The sequence below is a fragment of the Phasianus colchicus genome, chromosome 1, assembly GCF_987193195.1.
Source record: "Phasianus colchicus chromosome 1, bPhaCol1.hap1.1, whole genome shotgun sequence".
Classification (NCBI taxonomy): Eukaryota; Metazoa; Chordata; class Aves; order Galliformes; family Phasianidae; genus Phasianus; species Phasianus colchicus.
Window position 1 is genome coordinate 60,521,889 of NC_143436.1, and position 21,746 is coordinate 60,543,634.

The 21,746-nt window shown below is 40.6% G+C and overlaps 1 protein-coding gene across 2 annotated transcripts in view; it reads left to right on the forward strand.

The window, feature by feature from the left end:
• TMTC1 (transmembrane O-mannosyltransferase targeting cadherins 1) overlaps window positions 1-21,746 on the forward strand; it is a 147,584-nt gene that overhangs the window by 70,844 nt on the left and 54,994 nt on the right. For both annotated transcript variants that reach the window (XM_031589844.2, XM_090144882.1), the window contains exons 8-9: window positions 3,421-3,610; window positions 17,500-17,621. In XM_031589844.2, coding sequence (XP_031445704.1) covers window positions 3,421-3,610; window positions 17,500-17,621 — 312 coding nt within the window. The remainder of the gene's footprint in view (window positions 1-3,420; window positions 3,611-17,499; window positions 17,622-21,746) is intronic.

Consider the following 21,746-nt stretch of genomic DNA (forward strand, 5'->3'; position numbering starts at 1 on the left):
TGGCTGTGAGCTGCGCACATGGCTTCTGAGGAGGATGAAAATACTGCAGGCACAGGGAAAGAGATTTGGTTACAAACCTACGCTGGTCAGTGCTTGTCCTGGAGTCTTCTTCTCATCTCCCATGGCAGTTTGACCTAACCTTCCATCAGAAATGCTTTAATACTCACTGATCTGGCTATCCTGAATTCCTTTTAAAATCTGCTAAATGACTTGATTTGTTGTGGCAGCAAAACTGTTTATTTCTTCTATGCTGCATAACAATTTATCAGCTCCTGTCCAATCAGTAAAGATGCAGAAAAATGACTGGTCTGCCCTTATGTGAAATGCTGTCATTTGCAAGGGTCCAAAATACCTTCTCATTTCTTCCTGCCTGGAATCACAGAATGGCTGAGGTTGGAAGGGACCTCTGGAGGTTATATGGTCCGAGACTCCTCCTTATACAAAGAGGAACAGGTTGCCTAGGCTCATTCATGTCCAGGTGACCTTTGGAGATCTCCAGGGAGGAGACTCCACAACTTCTCTGGGCAACCTGTGCCTGTGCTCCATCACTCACACAACACAGAAATGCTGCCTGCTGTTTGGGAGGAACCTCCAGTTAGTGCTCACTGCCTCTTGTCCTGGTACTGAGTACTACTGAAAACAACCTGGCTTGGTCCTCCTTGCCCCCAGCCTTCACATCTTTATAGACACTATGAGGCCCCCTTGGGCCTCCTGTCCTCCAGGTTGAATAGTCCCAGCTCTTAGCCTCCCATCATGGGAGAGGTGCTCCAGGCCCTTTGTAATCCTCATGGCCCTCCACTGGACTCTTTTGAGTTTGTCCACTTCTCTCTTACACTGGAACGCCCAGAACCAGATTCAATACTCCAGACATGGCCTCACAACTGTTGAGCAGATGGGAAGGAACTGCTCTTGACCTGCTGGTGGTACTTTGCCTAATGCAACCAAGAATACCATTAGTCTTCTAAGCAGCAGGAGCACATTGCTAGTTCTTGTTCAACTTGGTGTTAAACCCCCAGATCCTCTCTGCAGAGCTGTTTTCCATCTGGGTTGCACCCAGCATGTCCTAGGGCTGTTCCTCCCCAGGTGCAGGACTTAGAATTTCTTGCTGAACTTCACGAGGTTTTTTGTCATCCCGACTATCAGGGTCCCTCTGGATGGCTGTGTAGCTTTTGGGTGAGTCTGACACTCCCTCCGGTTTTGTGTCATCAGCAGATTTCTTGAGAGTGCACTCTACCCCACTGTCCAGATAGTTACTGAAGAATTTAAATGGGACTGAGCCCAGTATTGACCCCTGAGGCACTCTGCTTGTTATTAGATCCCAACAAGACTTTGCACCACTGAGCCCTACCCTGTTATCTGGCCATTCAGCCAGCATTCAGTCCACCTCACTGTATGGAAACGTGCTCTGAGAAAGCAAGAGAAGATTTCTGGTGTGTATTGTGACTTGTTAAACAACTTCCATGGCCATCATAATGATTACTGAAAGTGCTAACATGCAGAGCATAAAAGGACACATGCTCCAAAAACTTGCCTTTCCATAGGCATCAAATAGAAACCTAACTCAGTGCTTCTGAAAATCCTAAAATACACACTTGTAAAAATATTATATGCCGTGACATTGTTCAGATTGATGTAAATGGATATACAGTGGATCTTAGTTTGGCTTTTAAGTAGCTGTAAATAGATGTTGGCAGCCTTTTCTGGACTGTCATTTTATTAAGGTTGATGCAGAATCCTGCTGGATTTTCCATCCAAGCAAAGGTTTGGGCACACCATGTATAACTTCTCTGAGAGCACCTAAGTGTGATTAAGCTACATCAGGCTTTGAGTTGCTGGGTTTCTCAGTAATGCAGACCAGAAAGGATTGGCTTGGGGACTTAAAAATAAATAAATAAATAAGTAAAAGGACATATTTGTTTCTTTAGAGATAGCGAACAGTCAAAATTTAAAGCAGAGTTTGAGTAGAATTACATTGCTTTTTTGAGAAATGCTTTCTTAAATAGAAACCGTCCTTTTAATCGCTAGTTCTGTTAAGAGAGAAAATGAGTTTTGTCTCGCTTTTTTCCTTGTTTATTACCTCAGGGAGGAAAATGCAGGAATGGAAAAGAAGTGTGCTGAGCTATTGAAAACCTTTAAAAATGTAGGAATATGTCATTTTCCATCAGAATTGTGAACTTAGAAAGATCTGGGTGGAAATGGGCATGAGCATTTTCCATTTTTTACAATTAAACTTTATTTCAGCTATTGAAACCCCCTTGCTTTTGGGTTACTGTGCTGCTGAATACGTTCATTTCTTAGATGAGAAGGTAAACTGGTATCCTAACTGTTAGTTATATGAAAATGCTTCTGCAAAAATGTAAGCCTGTTCCATCCCCATACCATGGCCCACCACCCACCTGAGAAATTCCATCCCAATTCCCTGAAGTCACATTCTGATTCAATATCTTACCCCTTCTGCAGCAAATACAGTATAATGCTGTTGGAAAGGCTGCATTTTGACCCCAAAGAGGCAGCCTTGTAAGTGGCAAATGGAACAATTCTGTTTGCATGACTCTACATCTCTTGGGGATCCTTTGTTATCAGTTTAATAAACCTGCTAAGGTACCATGGCAACTGGGTGTGATAACAACAGCCAAAGCAGGCTCAGATGGAAGAAATCCCATGCAGGATCTATTTATTTATTTATTTGTTTGTTCATTAATTTCTTTTCAGTATTTCCTTTTTTTTTTTTTTTTTTTTTGTGCTTTGCACAATGTGAACTTTTTCATTTGCATACTAAGGAAGGCTCTTGCATTTCTGCTTGCTAGACACTGTGATTCCGGGAATAAGCTCCAGCCTTTTGTGTACATACATAGTTGAAATTCTGTACGTGTGGTTTGGGGAGAGACTTCTGGGAGCAAGTAGTGACCAAGCAGAAGACTGGAGAGAGGGGATGCTTTATCTTTTGGTTTTTAATTTTTTTCTTTAACCTGACTGCACGCGTGCTGTTCTTGTTCAGCCTTCTGAAAGTCCTGTGTACTTACCCTAGTGTAGTGTTGTTCCTTATTTCCATTCTCTGTTAGTTTTCTCTGTATTGAGAATATCAATTAATAAAGATTACAACAATTTAAAAGGCTCCCTACTTCTCACCTTTATGGCTGTCCCCCACCTTAATAAGCTCAGATGGGATTGGCTGATTATCCTGTATTATTGATCTTAATCATCTGTTAAAGTTCCTCACACTTATGTTAGCATGTCTTTATTATCAGAGAGGTATGGTGTTACCTATGTGTGCATAGCTATCTTATTTGCTTCCTTCTAGTAAGTAGTAAATACCAAAGTCTCAATCAGCATGAATTCAGTTGTGTTTTTGGTATAAGAAAATTATTTCATGGTTTTGGTGGTCATCCCGTGTATTATGTTACCTTTTTTCTTTTGCAGGTTTCTGACTTACTCATACCTCCTGGCCTTCAACGCGTGGCTTCTGCTGGCACCCATTACCCTGTGCTATGACTGGCAAGTCGGCAGTATCCCTCTGGTCGAGTCTGTCTGGGATGTGAGGAACTTGGCCACTGTCTTCCTGGTGCTGGTGCTGGTGTTACTTAGCCTTCACTGCCTAGCTGCGTTCAAGGTAGCACAGAAAGTGATGCAATTCAGCATTTTGTTTAAAACCTTTTGTTTCCTAAGCTTCAGCTGAAATTTTAAGCACCAGTTTACCTCCCAGAGAAATTGGGTTGAGATGGAAAAACATACCACATCTGTCTAGTTGAATGTGTCAGTCTCTAATTGGTTTGATTTGAGGACAAAACTTGGCCCAGCATACAGTGACTGATCCAAACCCAGTGAAGTTTCAGCCTGCCCCATAGCTGGTAGGCTCTTTGCCACTTGCTGCGAACAGGACTGGGGATGATATCTGCAGAGCCATTTGAAAACGAAATCTATTATTGTACTAGTAGCTTAGCTGTGCTTTTAAAACACATGTTGGTTACATCTTGATGAGAAGGTTCCCCATCAGCGAAGTAACAGAATATAGGAAGTTTGAAATGATCTGGAAAATGTTATTTAGCATAAATGATCTAGTTGGTAAGCCAAACTTTGAATTCCAGCATTTCAGATCCACTGTTAATTTTATTGTAGAAATGAAAGTAAGGGTGTGTAGCAGGTTCAAGAAGGGCCAGAGATCAGATGTGGACTGGCATAGAAGAGTGTCTTTGTATGGTATAGGGAGTTTCTAACTATTCCTTGTGCAGTTCTGTTGTGGAAGTTTCTTTGGGAAAAAAGTAGCAGAGGTGTAGCAGGTTTTTAATACCTTTATTATGCTAAGATGTGCAGGTTGTACATATGCTTCAGTCTACTCCAACAGTCTTCTCTGTGCTCCTGATAAGAGCAGAAAATGAACCAAATGGTTTGAGACTGCAGTGTCATTAATTTAGATTATACACTGACAGGTGCTGTATGGGAAATACTGGAAAATACTCTGTTAGGTATTCACTTTTTCTACCTGCAGGTTGTACATCATCTTGTATTCCTTCTTCTTTCATTACTCACTGCTAGAGATACCCAGAAGTGTTTGTATTAGACCTAATCCTGTTTCCAGGGAAGTTAATGATAAAATTCTCATTACCCCGGCACTGAACACTTCTGAAAAAAACTTATCCCACATTCTTTGAAGTTTCAGGTGCTTTTTATTTCTTCACCTGTTGTTGGAATTGGTACTGTGTGCAAGATTAATGTCACTAGTTTGCTGGGAAAAAATATTTCAGAATCATCCAAAGACATTTATGTGGGTAAAATGGTAATCCAACAGAATTCCTTTGGGTAGTCTTTTGTCAAAATCCAAAACAAAGTATTTCAAAACACTTTGTGCATTAAATGTCTAGATTTTATCACATTTTTACTCCTTTTATAAAGGCAAAATAATTCTGTATGGATTTTTGAATATGACTATTTGATTTGAAACTAAAAGTTTTTTTTTTTGTTTGTTTTGTTTTGTTTTGTTTTGTTTTGTTTTGTTTTGTAAGGATAATTTTAATGTTTTAACCACTGTTAACATTTCCTTAAGCAAAGTGAATTTCACTCTCCAGGCATCTACTTATTGAACACCTTGACATTCATGATGTAGGTTCTTTTCTGCTTGCTGTTGAAAACTGCAGACATGGAATGAATTGGATCTGAAGCAGTTTTGTATTTAATGCAAGTACAACTAGAATAATCACATATTCTTGACAAAATTCTTCAGCCTCAACTCACCAGTTTCCCAGCAAAATTACTGTGAACATGGAACCATTAATGGTTCCTGGATGTCAACTGGGACATGGTACGCCCACCCCTAGGTGTAATTAGAAGCATCTGAAACATTCTGCTTTTAGGAAGATTCTAAATTTCTGAAGCTGTTTTCCACTTTAGTTTTAGTTACACTCATAACAACCCAGCTAGGGGGTTAGATGGTGCAAACATGACTGTGAAATACTGAGCAGGATGAGAGACATTTCCTAGAAATAAATTGCTTGGGAGACTCGGGAATGTCTTCTGCAGTAAAGTTTAGGATGCTTGAACTGCAGGTACAGTGCATGATATTTAGGCTCTTAAGAAAGCTTCTTTCCAGCTGAAACAGAGTGGCTTCTATTACAGCATTGCTTACCCAAGAAGACTGTCCTTCTATCAAGCCCCCCTACATTGCACCGTTGCAGTTTGTAGTTAGCATGAGATGTGTCAGTTGGTTTTTCACATTTCATAAAGTTTAAGAAGTCCTTCTTTCTTACTGGGGCAGACTCATTGAACTGTCTTAACAGCCATTTTCTTTCCTTTTTCATTGTAAAATCCAACCTGGAAGTAACACCTTGCAATTTTCTTAGGAATGGTTTTAAAGTGAGCAAGGAAATAGTTTGTGTGTCTTTTCTTTGAGTTTGTAGGTGTGCGTGGGCAAGAGAGGACAAAACCTCATATTTTTTTCTCATTGGCATGAACTCTTTTTGTGGCATGGAGGATGCAAATAGTAGAAGTGGTTTTATTAGAACTGAAGACATTTGTGCAGTGAACACTGAATTAATTTCCAGTGGCAAGAGATGGTGTGTGTATCCACAAAACAAGCTCACAGGAGACTCTCAGAATATATTACATGGAATGTAATTAGAGAATGCATGTATTGGATTTCTGCCTTTTGTTGCCACTGAATTTTAAACAGGGCTAATTTGTTGTTGATTCTGTGACTGGGGTAATAACCCTGTTGGCATGTATGTGGGATGCTGATAAAGGACATCTAAGGCATGGAGATGTCTTGTTCCATTTCACTTTGTGAATGTTGTTATACCTCAAAAAGGGAAATAAATAATGCAAGATTTCCACCCATAAGTCCTTGGCTTGGTATATGTCTGTTTCTCAATTGGATAGAGTTCTTATGTTGGAAAAGCAGAAATGGAAGGCAGATATCAAGTTTGTCACAGTTTGGAGAGAGAAACCTCTCCCCTTGTATTTGTGTGCTTTACTGTTGATTTCCTTCTTACACAATGAGGAAGCCACTTTAAAAATTTCATTATGAATTCCTTATATACAACTTTCATTCACTGGGTTGTTTCATATAGTGCTAATCTCTTGTGTGTTGGCCAAAGAGAATGGAAAGAGCTCTCCTGTGAGCAGTTCCCCAAGAAAGACCTGCTGCTTTTCAGTGTTTAGGTGCACAGCTGGGCTCATGTCTTACTGTAGTTGTCCCTGTCACACATGACAATTAATCTTCAGGAAGTCTGATGGACTAGAGGAAAGGCTTGCTCCTTGACATACTGCAGCAACCTCCTGTGTGAGTAAAGGACACTGATGTCATCTCCAGTGTGACCAAGCAGGAGGCATTACAGCAAATGCCCATATTCCAGAGAAATAGTTGGGGAAAAAAAGAGGATGAATTTTGATTATTGCTCATTTTCAAAGCCAGCCCCAGCCTGAAGGAGTGGAGTTGGTGTGTTTCCAGCTTTGTGTCTAATTAGTATGTTTTCCAGCTAAGGTCATTGAAATGGCTGAACCACTGTCTTGTTCTGGTTGCCAAGCAAGCTGGTTGCAAAGCCAAAGGAATAATCCGTGGAATGCATCAAATGTCCACTAACATAACCATGGGCCCATAGCACTGCCTTTCTATACTGGAAGAAATGGTGAGCACTAGTGAACTAGAGAGGACAATTTTTGGCATATCGTCAGGATGACAATTATTTCTTTGACATGTCATAATAAGTCAATGAGCATGAAAGGAAAACCCTTCAGATGTTTTAAATGCCACCGTGCATGGCATTTTGAGGTTGCTGCTTAATTAGCAGTGTGATTAAAATGCAGTTTGTCCTGTTGTGGCTGTGAGTGTATGTGCAGAGCACACAGTGGATTGGATTGTACGTTCCATATGGTACCAGCACTCAGCCATGGGGAGGGCTGAAAGAGGGAGCACTCAGGTGTGTCTCATGGGCTAATTTTGACCAAGGTGATCTGGAAAACTCATTCAAAGTAGTGACTAATGTACCCAACCAGTCTGGGGCAATTTATTTGCCTCATACAGTTTGGCCCTCATTTTGCATTAGACCAGTGCTACTGAGGTATCTTATGGTGACCCCTTCCCCTTGTTCAGCAGAACAGTCATGTGCAACAGTTTGTTCATATCTTAGGAGGGAGTGCTTCTTATGTTTCACATCAATAATGAAAAATAATCTCTAGTATCCTGTAGGAACATATTGTTCTAAAGAATGTGCTTTGCTGCTGTGTAATGACATTGCTATGTATGGCACAGGAAGTTGTGCTGATTTTTGGTTTATATTCATTACACGCAACTGAGATATATATTATTATTCTGTTATTTTATATGCTACAGTTCGTTATTTTTTACTCAGAGATAATTTTTGTTTTAAGGTAATGCTGCCTCTACATTTCTCTGCATAGTGCTCCTTAGCCAAGGCAAGGCATTTTATACCAAATTATTATGACTTTAATTCTTGCCATAATTGACATCCTGTTATCATTTATCCAGAGCTTTATATGTATGAATATCTTCTAAGCATATTCTTGAGCCTCTCAGAGACAATATTTCTTAGCTGTCAACATTCGATAACATCAGGGAGGGGAATGCATTTGTGTCTTCTCCTCGTGTGCATGTTTCTGTTGCTTTTGCAAGCGCTCATTATGTGTATTCTCTCGTGCTATTTACTTTACCCTGCACTCCTGAGACCTTTGCCTGGTTTCCCAGATTTGGCATTTCATTAATAAATCACAGCTTATGGACCTTTCTGGGGAACAATCGCCTTTTGTAATATTCTGCAGTAGTAACAGCACGGTTGGAAGGTACGCCTTGCAAAATTCATATTCCACAACACTCCCAGAACAATACCTGCTTCAAAGACACTGCAAGGTGAATAAGGCTATTTATTGACTGAGTCTATCTGACGAGTTGGAAACCACAGTCATTTTCATAAAAGGTCCATTTAAAATAAATCCTGCTTTCATTTTCCTGAGGGCCCACTTGAATTCCTTCCACATAGAGAAGGTCAAGACTGATGTTCTTAATCCTTAGCAGCGCGGTTTTTCTGTGCTGCTACTCTTGTTAATATTTGCTTCAGGGAGAGAGTAATAAGCCAGAAAGACTGTGCTTGGCGAGAGCTGCAGGAAACGGGGAGCCCTGTGCTGGCTCTCAGCATGCCTTGTGCGCTGCCTCTGCTCTGCAGGATGCTGTGAGCAGATCAGCTGCGGAGCCCCAGCGGAGCTGCAGGCACACAGAAGCCTACCAGGGTGCTCCCCAACAAACTGAGCAAAAGAAACCTTCATCTGTTAGTATGTTATTGCTGTCCTGCATTAAAAAAGCAAACGTGGGAACTGCCAAAATAGCTTTTGTATCAGATTTTTCTTCTTGGTAGATGGTTGAAATGAAAGGTTTGGAGCGGGGTACTGTGATTAAGTACAGCCATAGCTGAGGCAGCTCTCATTTTGCTCACCATGAAGATGCTCAGCATCTCACCAAATGGGCTCTTAACTCCCGCAGGGCTTTGTCATGCTAGGTAGATACGTTGTGTAGGGGTGATTAGTTCTGCCATGTTCAGCTTATTAGCATGAATTACTGTATTTTCAGAAATGGTCTTTTTGTTTGCTACCATTTTCTTCTCCTGGTTTCAGTTAGTATTTCAAGGCCCACTCAGAGCTGAAAGGTTTTAGAGTGGCACTATATGAGGGTTGAGAAGGAAAGGGAGAATGGAATGAGTACCAAGAAATACAAAGGTGGGGCTGATAATAGCACTCATTGCTCCTAGTTGATCTGGTCAAACATTATGGAGCCAGAATATTGTGTGATTTTATTTGGATCTTCTTGTTCAGCGTTACCTCTCAAGGGCAAACCCGCCACAAGCATTTTATTTTGCAGTGATTATGCTTGTACATATCACAAGCAATGTGCATATCTTTGGATTTTACCTTTTTCTTTTTTTCCATGTAGTGAAGCAGATTGCAGTCACAGAATAAAAGAGAGAGGAAAAAACAACACAAGGTCAAAAGCATTTTTGTAGTTCCTGGAGCAATTTGTTGACTTTCCCATTTCCTTTTGGAATGTTCCACTTCTGTTTTAAAGATGTGTGCTCCTGTATCCTGCTCAAATCAGCTCATGAAATGGAATTAGGGGCTGCACAGATTAGGGACTGAGAAAATGAGCTTATTTCTTCAGGGAATTTTAGCAGTTTGGGTAAGAAAGACTGTAAACATACATCTGAATGGATGGGTAGCTGAGGTGAATGGGGAAAAAAGAAATAGTTAATATCAAAATTTTACTATAATATCAAAATATCCATAGAAGACAATTTTGTGCCCTACTGTGGGTTATGGGATGAGGAAAGGACTACTTTCTGCTTTTATTACATAGCTGAGAGCCTGATCTCCAGAGCTGCTGAGTATCCGCAGTTTCCTCTGATGTAAATGGAATTTTTAGGTACTTTTCAGCATTCCCGACAAAGGGGCTTTGTTTTACTTACTGAAAAAGACCAGGACTTGCTTCTTCCTGAAAACCAAAAGTCACCAGTCTCATCAGAATAGTCTGAGATATGTGACAAGGATTTCTCTTCAGCTAATCCATGATTAGGGAGCCAGTGATGGTTCCAGAGGCTTTGGATCTGTTTCTGACTGGTTTCTGTTCACTTTTGCACCAGCTCCTGCTTAGGTACTGTAGCTGTTGAACTGCAGAGTACTTCTTGGTTCTGCCACCGAATGACAGAAATGGAACCAGCATGTCAAATGGTTAATAGGCAGTCAGCAGAAGTGGTCAAAATGGCATTGGAGGTCTCCATGGCTTTGGACTATCTGTGAAGTATAGAATTTGCTTGATTCTAGTCAGTAGTAACTGCATATGATTTTACCAGAGCTAGATGATCACTAAAGAAAAATCAAGCTATTTTAGGAAGACAGTGATTTGCTAAGCCTGGCATTCAAGCAGCTGGCACTACTGAAGATGCTTGTTTTTTTTTTTCTGTTTGGTTGTTTTTTTTCTGATGAGATGAAAGAATACAACTCCTGATAAAATGCAATGACTACAGAAATTACAGTCCCTTTTTGTAGGAGCAAGTAAATTAAGCTCAGTGCCAGAGCTAACTTTGAAGCCGGGCACTTCCCTTTGCCTTACCAAATGTTTGTATTTTTCAGACCATCCTGTGTATTTTCAGATACCTAACTTTTTGCAGCAGTGCAAAAAGGAGTTGTAGCTCTCTAGTGCTCTCCTGTTTGGCCACAGAAGATAGATTATGCAACCCATCCTGATTTTTGCTGTTGACCTAAAGGAGACCATGCTGATGGCACAAGGGACACAGTTCAGTTCTGCCATCCATCACCTCTCTGTGTCTGCAGCAGTGATGTGGGACTGGGGAGCACCTGGTGCCTGGTTCTACTGGCTTTCCATCAATAGAGATTTCTTCCTGTGAAGGAGTAAATCCCTAGGGTTCAATCCTGATTAGATTCATAGAATCATGTTTGAGTTGGAAGGGACCCCTACAGTCCATCCAGTCTAACTCCTCAGCAATGAACAGGGACACCTACACCTAGGTCAGGTTGCTCTGAGCCCCATCCAGCCTGACCTTGAGTATCTCCAAGGATGGGCTATCCACCACATCTCTGAGCAACCTGATCCTGTGCTTCACCACACAATTAGCTTATTATGTTTGCTTTTTACCATTTACTCACGAATATGCAGTGAATTTGATATGCTTCTAACACAGTGCCTTTTATCTTTAATACCATTTACATGGAAAGTGCAAGACTAGAAGTCTGCAAATCTTGACCACTTGCCATGTGAGATGCTGCTGGTGGCTGGATGCAGGCTGGTGAGGCATCACATTGTGGAGCTGCTTGTGGCTTCATGAGCAGCTGATCCAAAAGGAACAGATGGATTAAGTTTGTGCATGGTCTACACTAAGCACTTCCCACTAATTTAGGAGTAAACTGAAGAATTATAATCTGTGATTTACAGAGTCTTGGAGTTTCTCTGAATCTCTGTTTTGTTTGATGGAGTGTTTACCTTACCAGCCTATAGGCATTTGAAAATATGTAGTAGCATTTATTACTATTTTACACAGCCATGCAACTACCAGTTTTCCTGTATGCTAGCTTCTCTGCACTTGCAGTCCAGTGTTCCAGGCACAACACATCTGCAGTGGACCATCTAGAGCTCACTCGAAGAGGATGATTTATGCTTTTGATGGGAAAGAAGTGTTTACTCCATGGAGCAGTTAGATCTTAATGGTGAAGTACTTATCTGAATCTCAAAGTAAACATAGAGGAGGACCCATTAAACCCATTTGTCTGTCACTGAACAGGCAAGCATTTATAAACACCTTCAGAAATACTTCAAGGTGTAACTTGAAGTTGTTTGCCCAGCTGCTACCTTCCCTGAGACACAAGGGAGGTTGTCTTTGTAGCTCTGCTCCGTGGTGGCTCAGCTCTTGGAGATGCTGGAGATGTGAACACGTATCTCACCATCGTGATGTTAGACTTAATGGATCTGGCACCTCAGGCAGCACTTAACTATTGGGAAAGATAGAAAATTTACAGGGGGCTTTATGCAAGTCCTGAATTGGACAGATATATCAAAGTAATCTGTGTGAATCCTATACTTGTACTTCATGGGCAATGGCTTGCAGAAGCTTATGATCCAGCAGTAGTCAGCAGATGTTTATTTGTAGCTCAGGAATGTCTTACATGTAATACTGTGGAACCTCTCTTTCAGTTGTAAACTTGAGTCTTTCCTCCTTTTTCCTCCCAACTGCCAAGGAAACAATTTTTCAGATTTATTGCTGTGTTGACGTCTTTTGACCTGGGAGTGATTCTTTGCTATTTTGTCTGAGACAGTGTAATAGTATTTTCTCTTCCCTTTGGGAAATGGCATGGCAGTGTTCAGTTCTTCAATATGTGTATGAAAAGTAACAGGCTTGAAAATTCTTCTTTATTGATTGTGGTTACAATATAAGCAATGCCTAATCATAATTACAGATGTGAAACCTCACCAACCTAACTGCTGTAAGGAATGCTATTCTGTTGTAAAGCTGCTTTGTCTTTAACAAAAGGAATAATTTAAGGTTAATTCAAGGGTATTTTTTTTTCTTCTAGGGAACTCTGTGATAGGTAGGAAGAAAAGCTTAATATTTCCAAGAGAAAATACGGTTTTTAAGAAGAAAGGAGATGTCTCTCTGTGAAATGAATGAAGTGTTCTCTAATTTTAGTCCTAGATGTCTCATTTTAAAGAAAAAAAGAAAGACAAAATTGCCTGCTACTCTTCAAAAGCTTCTACTATTGCTCTGGGCACTTGTAAGATGCTGGCTATCCCATGTTTAGCTTGGCTGTCTCATAAGTGGCTTAGATGACCTGAGTGTTTATACAATAAGTCAGCAACCAAATAAAAGGTCCTGATATTTCTTTTCCTTTCTTCTCTTTTTTCTTTCTTTATTTTTTTCCATGACAAAGCATTGTGAAAAATGTATTGATACAAGTTGTTTTCGTTATCTTAACAAAATGTGGAGGATATCTCCTTGTGGCTTGTGTTCAGTTGAAGGTCCTCTTGCTGTCTCTTCCTAATGCCTTAATAGTACCAGTCTCTGGCATTCCTGTGCCACCCAGCCTTGCATGTCTCCTTGTATGTAAATCTTCAGCCCCTCTTAGAGAAGAGGGAGTAAAAGGGGAATCTGCTGAGTAAATTTTGATAGGGAAAAGAATAAAGGAGAAAACAGTATCCTATGAGACTCTTTGCCATTAGCTTCAGCTCTCTAACGCTATCATTTGTGTTACACAAGATCCTTTAACATGTCATGGTCACATTTCTGTCCTTTTTTTCTGTTTCCCGTTGCTGCCTAGGTGAGTAGCTGTGCATGTGAGGAACACATGCCATACATGTAGTCTTCACAAGGCTGGAAGAGGAGAACTGGCAGTTCTTGAGTTTGAGCAAGGGCTGGTTTAGCTTAGTGTCTGATCCATCAGTAGGCACTAAGTTTCTACACCAGTACAAGCTGTTTAGGGAAGTGGGGAATAAGATCCAGCTGTCATTAAGGTAATTATTTATCCAGTATAAATTAATGGCCACAGATGAGTTTCAGATGACCTGAAGCCCCACCTTCTGTTTCTGCTCAGGTTCTCTGTGTGGCCAGTCCTCCCTGGCGGGACATGGCAGTGTGCTTACATGTTATGGAAAAGTCAAAGGCCAGGTAGAGGAGAGAATCCCAATCTGAGCTCTATGGGATGAGCTCAGCAGTTTGACCCACTGGCTCATCAGCATGACCACGCATAGCAAAGAACCAGCAAAAGCCTGGCTGGGGCCTAGGGGGATATGTGGGGTAGGAACGGTAAGGGATGTAACAGGAATGGAAGTCACAGAACCACTGGATTTCATTTATTTTGTTTTGTGCATTCGTTTTAGAATAACAAAGGCAACTTATTTGTTTATCACCTCAAATATGTAGTGACCTCTTTGTTATTTTTGCTGGGGTACCATTTTGAGACACAGTAAGAGCAGCTCCTTAAAAGGATGTAAAAATATTGACTTCACATTCCTATGATGGGAAAGCTGAAATGCAGCCAGGCAACACTGAGTCCCACATGCTTAAACCTAAAGGCCTTTAAGGACCATTTCTTAACAAACCCTCTGCCTGAACCAAATGCTTTAACTGTGGGGCACCAGATATGTCTTGTTTCAGAAATCAGTGCTACTACAGAGGGCTCTGCCTCTCCATGAAGCTGGCTTGTAGCACTGGGCTCCTGTCTTTTAGCCCTGCCAGGAGGACTGAGCTGGCAGCCCTCAATGGCATTAGTCTAAGAGCTGTGACTTGTGCAGGGAGAAAAGGTTCACAGTAACATTTTCTCCTTTGGTCTAGCTAACACATTCTCCTTTCTCCCATTGGATGTGCAGGTTTTATTTGTCTTTTTCCAACATTAAGTTTCCTTTGCTTATCTGCAGCACTGCAGCCTTGGATAACAGTGTGTCCTTCCTAGAGAGATTAACTAGAGGTTGCTCTCCCAATTACTGATTTAACAAACAACAACTGAGGAACTATTTGATAGTGGGTTCATTTTAAAGCAGGAGTGTATCTTGGCCACAGGGAACATTCTGTGCATTAGCCCAATATACCTTGTCATGGCTGTGGATCTTTGTTGTCAGACTCACAGAGTGTAGTGATGGCAGCAAGTGGCCCCAAAATTAGTCCAGACAAGATGGGAAAGGAAGGTGGTGTTAAGAGGCGGGAGAGAAATGGGAATATATGTCCCGAACTTGTTTTGAGGAAGGACTGATAATTTGCAAGTAGAGTTGAGGAATAATTTTTAATCCCTTATTTTTTCTATCCAATTTTCTGTTGTAATTACAAGCCTAAATGACCATTACTGGGTATCTCTGCTCGTCAGCTTAATGGAATGGTATCTGCTTCAGCTTTGGTAATAAGATATTTCAGGTTCTGCTGTGACTTCAGGAAGGCTGTACTATCTGTGTTTGTAAACATACTGAAAAAGTAGACAATAGACACAGGTAATTGTGCTGCTGTTTAAGTCAGGTATTAATGAAGAAGTCTGAAGACTTTGCTCTCTCCCTGCCTTCTGTTTCCTCTGACCCAGCGGAAGTCAGTGCCCTTTTTGAACCTGCAATTCAGTCAGGGTAGAAAAGACTCTTCTATAAAGGAACATCAGGTCTTTTTTTAACTTGAGGATTTCCAAACACTCAGCTCAGTAGGATACCAGTACTGAGTGGGAAAGTCTGTTGGTTCCTTTCCTTTTTGTGGCAAATGCTCAGTGTGTAGAACTGTGGAAACCTTTATAGAAACTGGTGCTGGTTGAAAACTTGTATTCAAAAGATGTGTTTTTATTTTTCCTAAAACATTTTTTTCAACTTTGTTTTTTCTCTGTGACGTTCATGATTAATTTTTATCATAGAATCATAGAACTATAGAATGATTTGGGATGGAAGGGACCTTTGAGGTCATCCAGTTCCAACCCATGTGCTACAGTCACGGACACCTCTCTCCAGACCAGGTTGCTCAAAGCACCGTCCAGCCTGGCCTTACAACATATCTGGGCAGATTTATCTAGATGAAAGTCCATCTAAGCGTTTTTTCTTTTGTCCTTCTAAATGGTCTCTGTTACTATTAATGCTTGTACAGTGGTATGTGTTCCTCAAAGGGCATAAACCAAACGCGCTAAAGTTGGTGATACAAGCTGGTAAGTAGAGTCTGTGTGAAAAAAATATTGTTTAGTGGCCGTGAGAAGTAACACAGCCTTAGTGTGTTGAAGAAGATATGAGAGTACTGCTTGTACTTCATGCTTGTGTGAAAGCTGAGATACCACTCTAGTCCACACTTGGGCAACCTGGATAGTGTTACACACTGAGTAGATGTAATCTGACCCATTTAAAACCAATTTCTCAGGGCCTGGAGAAAAGAACACCCTGCAGAGTATTATGTCACACCACTATAGTACTTTAGGATGCTTAGTCATTTGCCATGTGAGCTTTTTGCCTCCTACTGACTAAAGAGGTGGATTAGGTATTGAGTCTAGCCGGATTGGCTAACTTTTAGGTGTCCGAAGGTAGAAAAGATAGATCCTGTCCTCATAAACATACTTAGTATGCATAATGGTTCAATCCTGTAGCTGTAATAGGTTACTATGTGTCTGTGTACCAGGTTAGCCTTCTAACATATGTTTTGTACCCATAGAAAACATTCATAGTCTTTTCCACAGGATATCATTTTAATACTGAGGTTTCTGAATTTCAGCCATCAATTAAGCCTGCAGTAACTAGCAACACAGTCTCTGGTTGTGCAACAGCAAGAGAGGTTGTACTGTGTCGCCCCACATCACTGACTGGGCTCACCTCCTCTATTAGAAAATCTCATTCAACATATCTGAATTTAGGTTCCCACAATTAATGCTTTGGAATTCGGTTTGCTCTGCGAAATTGAGAAATTGCCCAAAACGATTAGACGGTACTGCAACCATTAAGCTATTCTACTTGCATCTGTTTCCAAATGTGACAAAGTTTGACTTCTTTGAATGGATGCAGAACAGCACTGCTGCAGCTGATGACACAGTGGTATGGCAGGGCAGGAAAGCAGGAGTTTTTGGCTGGGTGGTTTTACAGACCTAATACTGCACTTCTTTTAGCTTGATTTTATCCCTTGATATCACCAGCAGAAAGTGTGAAATGAGTTGATAGCTTGGGGTGCAGCTAATGGTAGAGCTAAACTTGCCGAAAGAGGCTTTGTTCTCTTGGTAGTGGGAATGCTGTTGGTTTCAGCACCCTGAGATTTTTGTGTCAGCCCTGTGAATCGCAGTTGTTTCAAACTGCATGTGGCAATTGGATTTCTCCTCAAAGAGGAACATTAAAATGAACTCAGTGAAGGATGTTAACTGAGCTCAAGTGAAAGATATAGTATATATATATAGTATAAGTACATCTGAAATTTCCATCTCTGTGTGAGTATAGAGACCTTGTGAGAGAAAGTATCATTTCAAGTTTAGGCATTGTCTTGAAAGAGGTAAAATGACTACATTAATATGCCATTTGGGGCTAATTTATTCACACAAAATGTAGCTGATTGAACAGCTTCTCCTCAGTTATAGACACTTAGGATTGCACACAGGCAGTCTGTGTGTGTGATGTGCACTTGTATATTTACATACAAATGTACTGTGATGGACATGTTAATTTATACATTCACACCATTGTGAACTTAACCTATTACTAGAATGGAGTGTATCTTAGGTGCGATTTGTGGTATCTCAAGAGAGCTGCATACAACAAATTGACTTTAAAAGAGTAATACATGCTGTGTACTGTGCACATTGTGCACTTTTCAGGCATACCAGATGCACAGACTTTATATAAATATGGAAAAACAGTATAATGCAATAATTTCTTTAAATGCAAAACATATAAACACAAATTTGAGTTGCTTATTTTATTAATAAGAATCTCAGAAGGAAAGGGTAAGCAGCGTTGAATGAAATCGGACTTTTTTTAGTTGATATTTGTTTAATTTTGTGTTATTGCAGAAACTGGAACACAAAGAAGTTTTGGTTGGCTTGTTGTTCCTGGTTTTCCCCTTCATCCCAGCCAGCAACCTCTTCTTCAGGGTGGGATTTGTGGTGGCCGAGCGAGTCCTTTACATGCCGAGGTAACTATTGCAATTGAATTCCTTCCTAATGAGACTGCCATCCCATTTTCTAAAAACAGGCAAGATTACTTCTAACCTTTTACAATCCTTCAGATGTTTATATTGATAGTCAGTATGCTTTCTGCCGTTGAGTGTGATTGTATGAGGGATTTTGTCTTCCATTGAGAGCAGATCACTCGGCAGGAGCAAAGCTAGCCAAATTCCTTTTCACTTTTCAACACAGATTTTGATGTGTGTGAAACAGCTGAATACAGTGATGAGGTGTTATTTCTTGAGGATTGTTCCCACAGACACTTTCTCCTGACAGCATTCTCAACTGAAATTGTCAATGGCTTTACTTTACGGACAGTATCTGAAGAGTTAACTTGTCATTTTTGTTGTGTACTGCTCATCTTTTGTGCTACAGAGGTGCTCAGTGAAAACAAAGGTGACAGTGTTAGGCTGCTAACTTGAGTTGTTGAGTATTTGCATGACATATCTGTATGTTATTGATTACAAACACATCTATGAGTGGAGGATTTACAGTTGTAGAAGAGGATCTGTCAGCTTCTGCCTCAAAATTTCCCTCAGTTTTCAGCCTCTTAATAAATGTTGCTTCAGTGGTCTGAGTGCTTCCCATTTCTTTTAATCAGTAACAGATTTGAGATGTTACTTCTTACATATCCACAGTATCCAGGCTGGAACCTGCAGTGGCATTCAGAGGATGTTTATCCAAGGTGCACCAGCTTATGGAGGCCATCTGGTTGGCCTTCCAGCTCAAGTGAAGGCACCTGGAGAAGGTTGCCCAGGAACATGTTCAGATAGTTTTTGAGTATTTCCAAGATGGAGACTTCATGGCCTTTCTGGGCCTGCTGTGCCAGTGCAGTTTTTTCCAGCCATAAGCATAAATTATTATTCCTCAATGGTACAAGTCAGGACTAATACTATTTGCTGGTGCAGCAGGTCAGCTCCTGTTATCTCTAATGGGAGCCACTCTTGTGGAGCTGTCAACAAAGCACAGTCCTCACAAAATGTGGTTTAAAAAATCCTAGGAAAACAAACTTCTAGGACTTTTTTTTTTTTTTTTTCCAAAGTGTTACACATATTAGTTAATCTTTTGTGTAAGTAATAACACAAAAGGACTACTCATTGCTGTAAAACTTGAGCTGCTGCATTTATTTCAAGTCTCCTATGCAGTTGGTCCATCTCTCCATGCTGTTCTGTAGTCTAGAGTTGCTTCTTGGGCCAAGTCCTAGTGATTTTATTCACATCACTAGCCTTGCTTTTGTCTGATGGGAGCATAGCTGAAAGTACAGTGAGTGAAAGTTGTTCCTGAGTTATTTTGCAAATGATACCTTCAACTAATGGATCTTGCATCATTTCAAATTAACTTGAAAATCAGATTGCTTTAAATTCATGTAACAGAAAATGAGGCAACACATGAAAGCGCAAAGCTATTAAGGAAACAGTCAGCTGAACACAGGGCTGTGTTGAGTGGTTGCATTTCTGAATCTCCAAAGAACAACTGCGGAAAATACTTCAGCTGTCAGCAGTTCCTTGTCCTCCTCCAGATGAGACTGCTGATATAATGAGAGGAGGGGCAATGAAGAAGAAAAAAGGAGATGTTTGCACAGACAAAATTAATCAGCGTTAACATGTGTGCATATAGTTTGTATAATGCTTTTCATCTCCCTGCGGGCTTTGCAGATATATGACCTATAGTGTAGGGAATTGATAGTTGACCTTTTTTATTTTTTTCAGGCAGGAAAATGGAGGCAGCAGGATTACATGGTTTCTCCAGAGTTAGCCTGTGTCAGAGTCCGTGGTTCTCTTACTTTGTTGGGATCGCTCATGTCCTACTTTGCAATGTGTGGTGTTTGCTTTTAGCCCAGGCAGCTGACAGGAAAGGGAATGAAAGCCCCAGCAGCTAATGGGAGAGGAGGACCAGCATTGTGAAGGCTGCTAAAGGGGACATTTTCTAGCCAAGGAATCTTGAGAACTGATTTCTTGGCTCAATTACTAAGAAATGAACTCTCTTTTCATCCTCTGGGTTCAAACAACGTGAGTAGTGAGGAGGGCTTCTGTGTGCATTCCTGACTGTGGCAGAACCAAAATGATGATGTTCTTTCCCTTCCTCAGGAGCGCAGCAGTTTAATAGTGATGGCTCTTGCAAGGCGTGTGTTCTTTATTTAGAACAGCCTGTAGCAGTTTTCTTCTGTTGAAAAGTGCTTTTCCTTTGCTTTGCTGTTTCTTCTCTGAAATTCAGTTAACCAGTCAGAGGTGGAAATTCAGCTTTATTTAGACAGAAGTACTGAATCACATGGTGATGACTTGTTGACCTATGTTTTTGGGGTTATACAAGAAGATGCTTGTATATCTCCGTTTCAAGTAATAGCCTTTTATTAGTTGTTATGGGTTTTACAGGTGTACACATTGCCTATATGTGTCACAGCCTCAAGTCCTAATTCAGTGTCGTTCAGCAGTTACCTGGGCAAAAAGTCAAGCATTTTTTTTCAGTAAAAGTTGAGTAAGGACCCAAGGATTTATGGAAAAGATGTTGTAAATGCAAAGGCACAAGGAACGGGCTTTCTACTTAATGGCTAATTATACAGCTGGGCCTTCCTTTCTGGAGGCGGATGGCTGTTTTGAACAATTCCTCTTCTGTCTGAGCTGTGCCTCAGGAAAGAGGGATACAATATAAGTCAACCTGGTTGAATGTTGTTTTTGTTGTTTTTTTTTTTTAATTGGCCTTAACAAAACAGAAGTATTTGGAGAAAATATCTCTTATACTTAGTTTTCATTTGAGGATTACGAGTGCTTTTTTTTGTTTAAATCAGAACTTTTAAAAAGTAGCACTGCTTAAACCTGAAAATTTTCATAGAAAATCAATTTATTGTGTTTAAACTTCATATTGAATTCTTGTTGTTGTTGTTTTCTTATCCTGAAGGGGTGAAAGCATGTTTTCAGGAGAGCTGAAAGTGTGAAATATTCCAGAAAATGTGGGCAGGATACAATTCCAGAGGATGCAGTTTTCAAGAGAGGCATCAAAATAAATAACTGGATCAGTGAAAGACTCAAATCACAGCAGGTTTTCTGTTGCAGGTTTTAAAATGCAGATGTAATTATGCCTATCCACCAGTGTTGCTCAGAACACTGCAGACAACGTGTTTTAAAATTGGGAACAACTTTGTGCATCCAGTCATTCTGAACCATGTGCCATTTGTCTGCATACTTGAATGCGAGCACTCACTCCTACCATGTGTTGTCCTTCACATGAAGATACAGGAGAGGCAGAGAAATCTCTGGAGTTTTCCATTCAAGAGTTGCCTGCCCTACTGACTTTGCAGCAGAACTGTAGTTGCTCTTTGCCTCATAGGATCAGACCTATCCTAGGGGAACAATTTCTGCCTTTTCCTCATCTTTTACTGCTGCTCTGCTAGCTCCTGGCTGGGCTGCTGTGTTGTAACTGGATGTCTGAAGCTTTTTTTACAAGTTTGTAACAACCAACAAATCAACCAAAGCATTGCTATATGGCTTATTTCTGGCTTGTAGAGCAACCTGAAAGCAGTAGGCAAGTTAGCAGTACCTACACAGCTTCCCTGGCAGCTCATTTGAGATGCATACTGTAATGAGTCGGTCACAGAGTGCACCATTACTCTTTCCCAACTGGGACAATTGCAACTTGATGCCATTTTTTTCACCAACTCTTCAGTTTGTTAATAGTTGATGTTGCAGCCCTAATTGTCAATGCTACTGCTATAGTCATCATGCCGTTTGTCTGTCTAATAATCTACACTTAAGACAACTAACAGAAAAAAAGGTGTGATTGTACTTTTCAGGACTTTAATGTATCGTGTCTTTCCCTAAGCCATAGCAAAGCAGAGGCTCAGTGGAATTTCTGTCTTTGCACAGGGGACGCTTTTGGTTCTTTGTGCTAATGCATTCATTCAAATTAGTGTAATTCTGTACATTGTTAAGTGGTGTGATTGGGAAGAAGAATAAAAGGAAAAAAAGAACCTGATGGGTAATGGGTTAATTTGTAATTTCTATAAACATGAATACTCCTGAATAGAAGTCCTCATTGCTTGCAGATACTTGAGGATGGGACTTACTGGTGCTTCTCTTTTCTGGGAGCATGTCATGCTG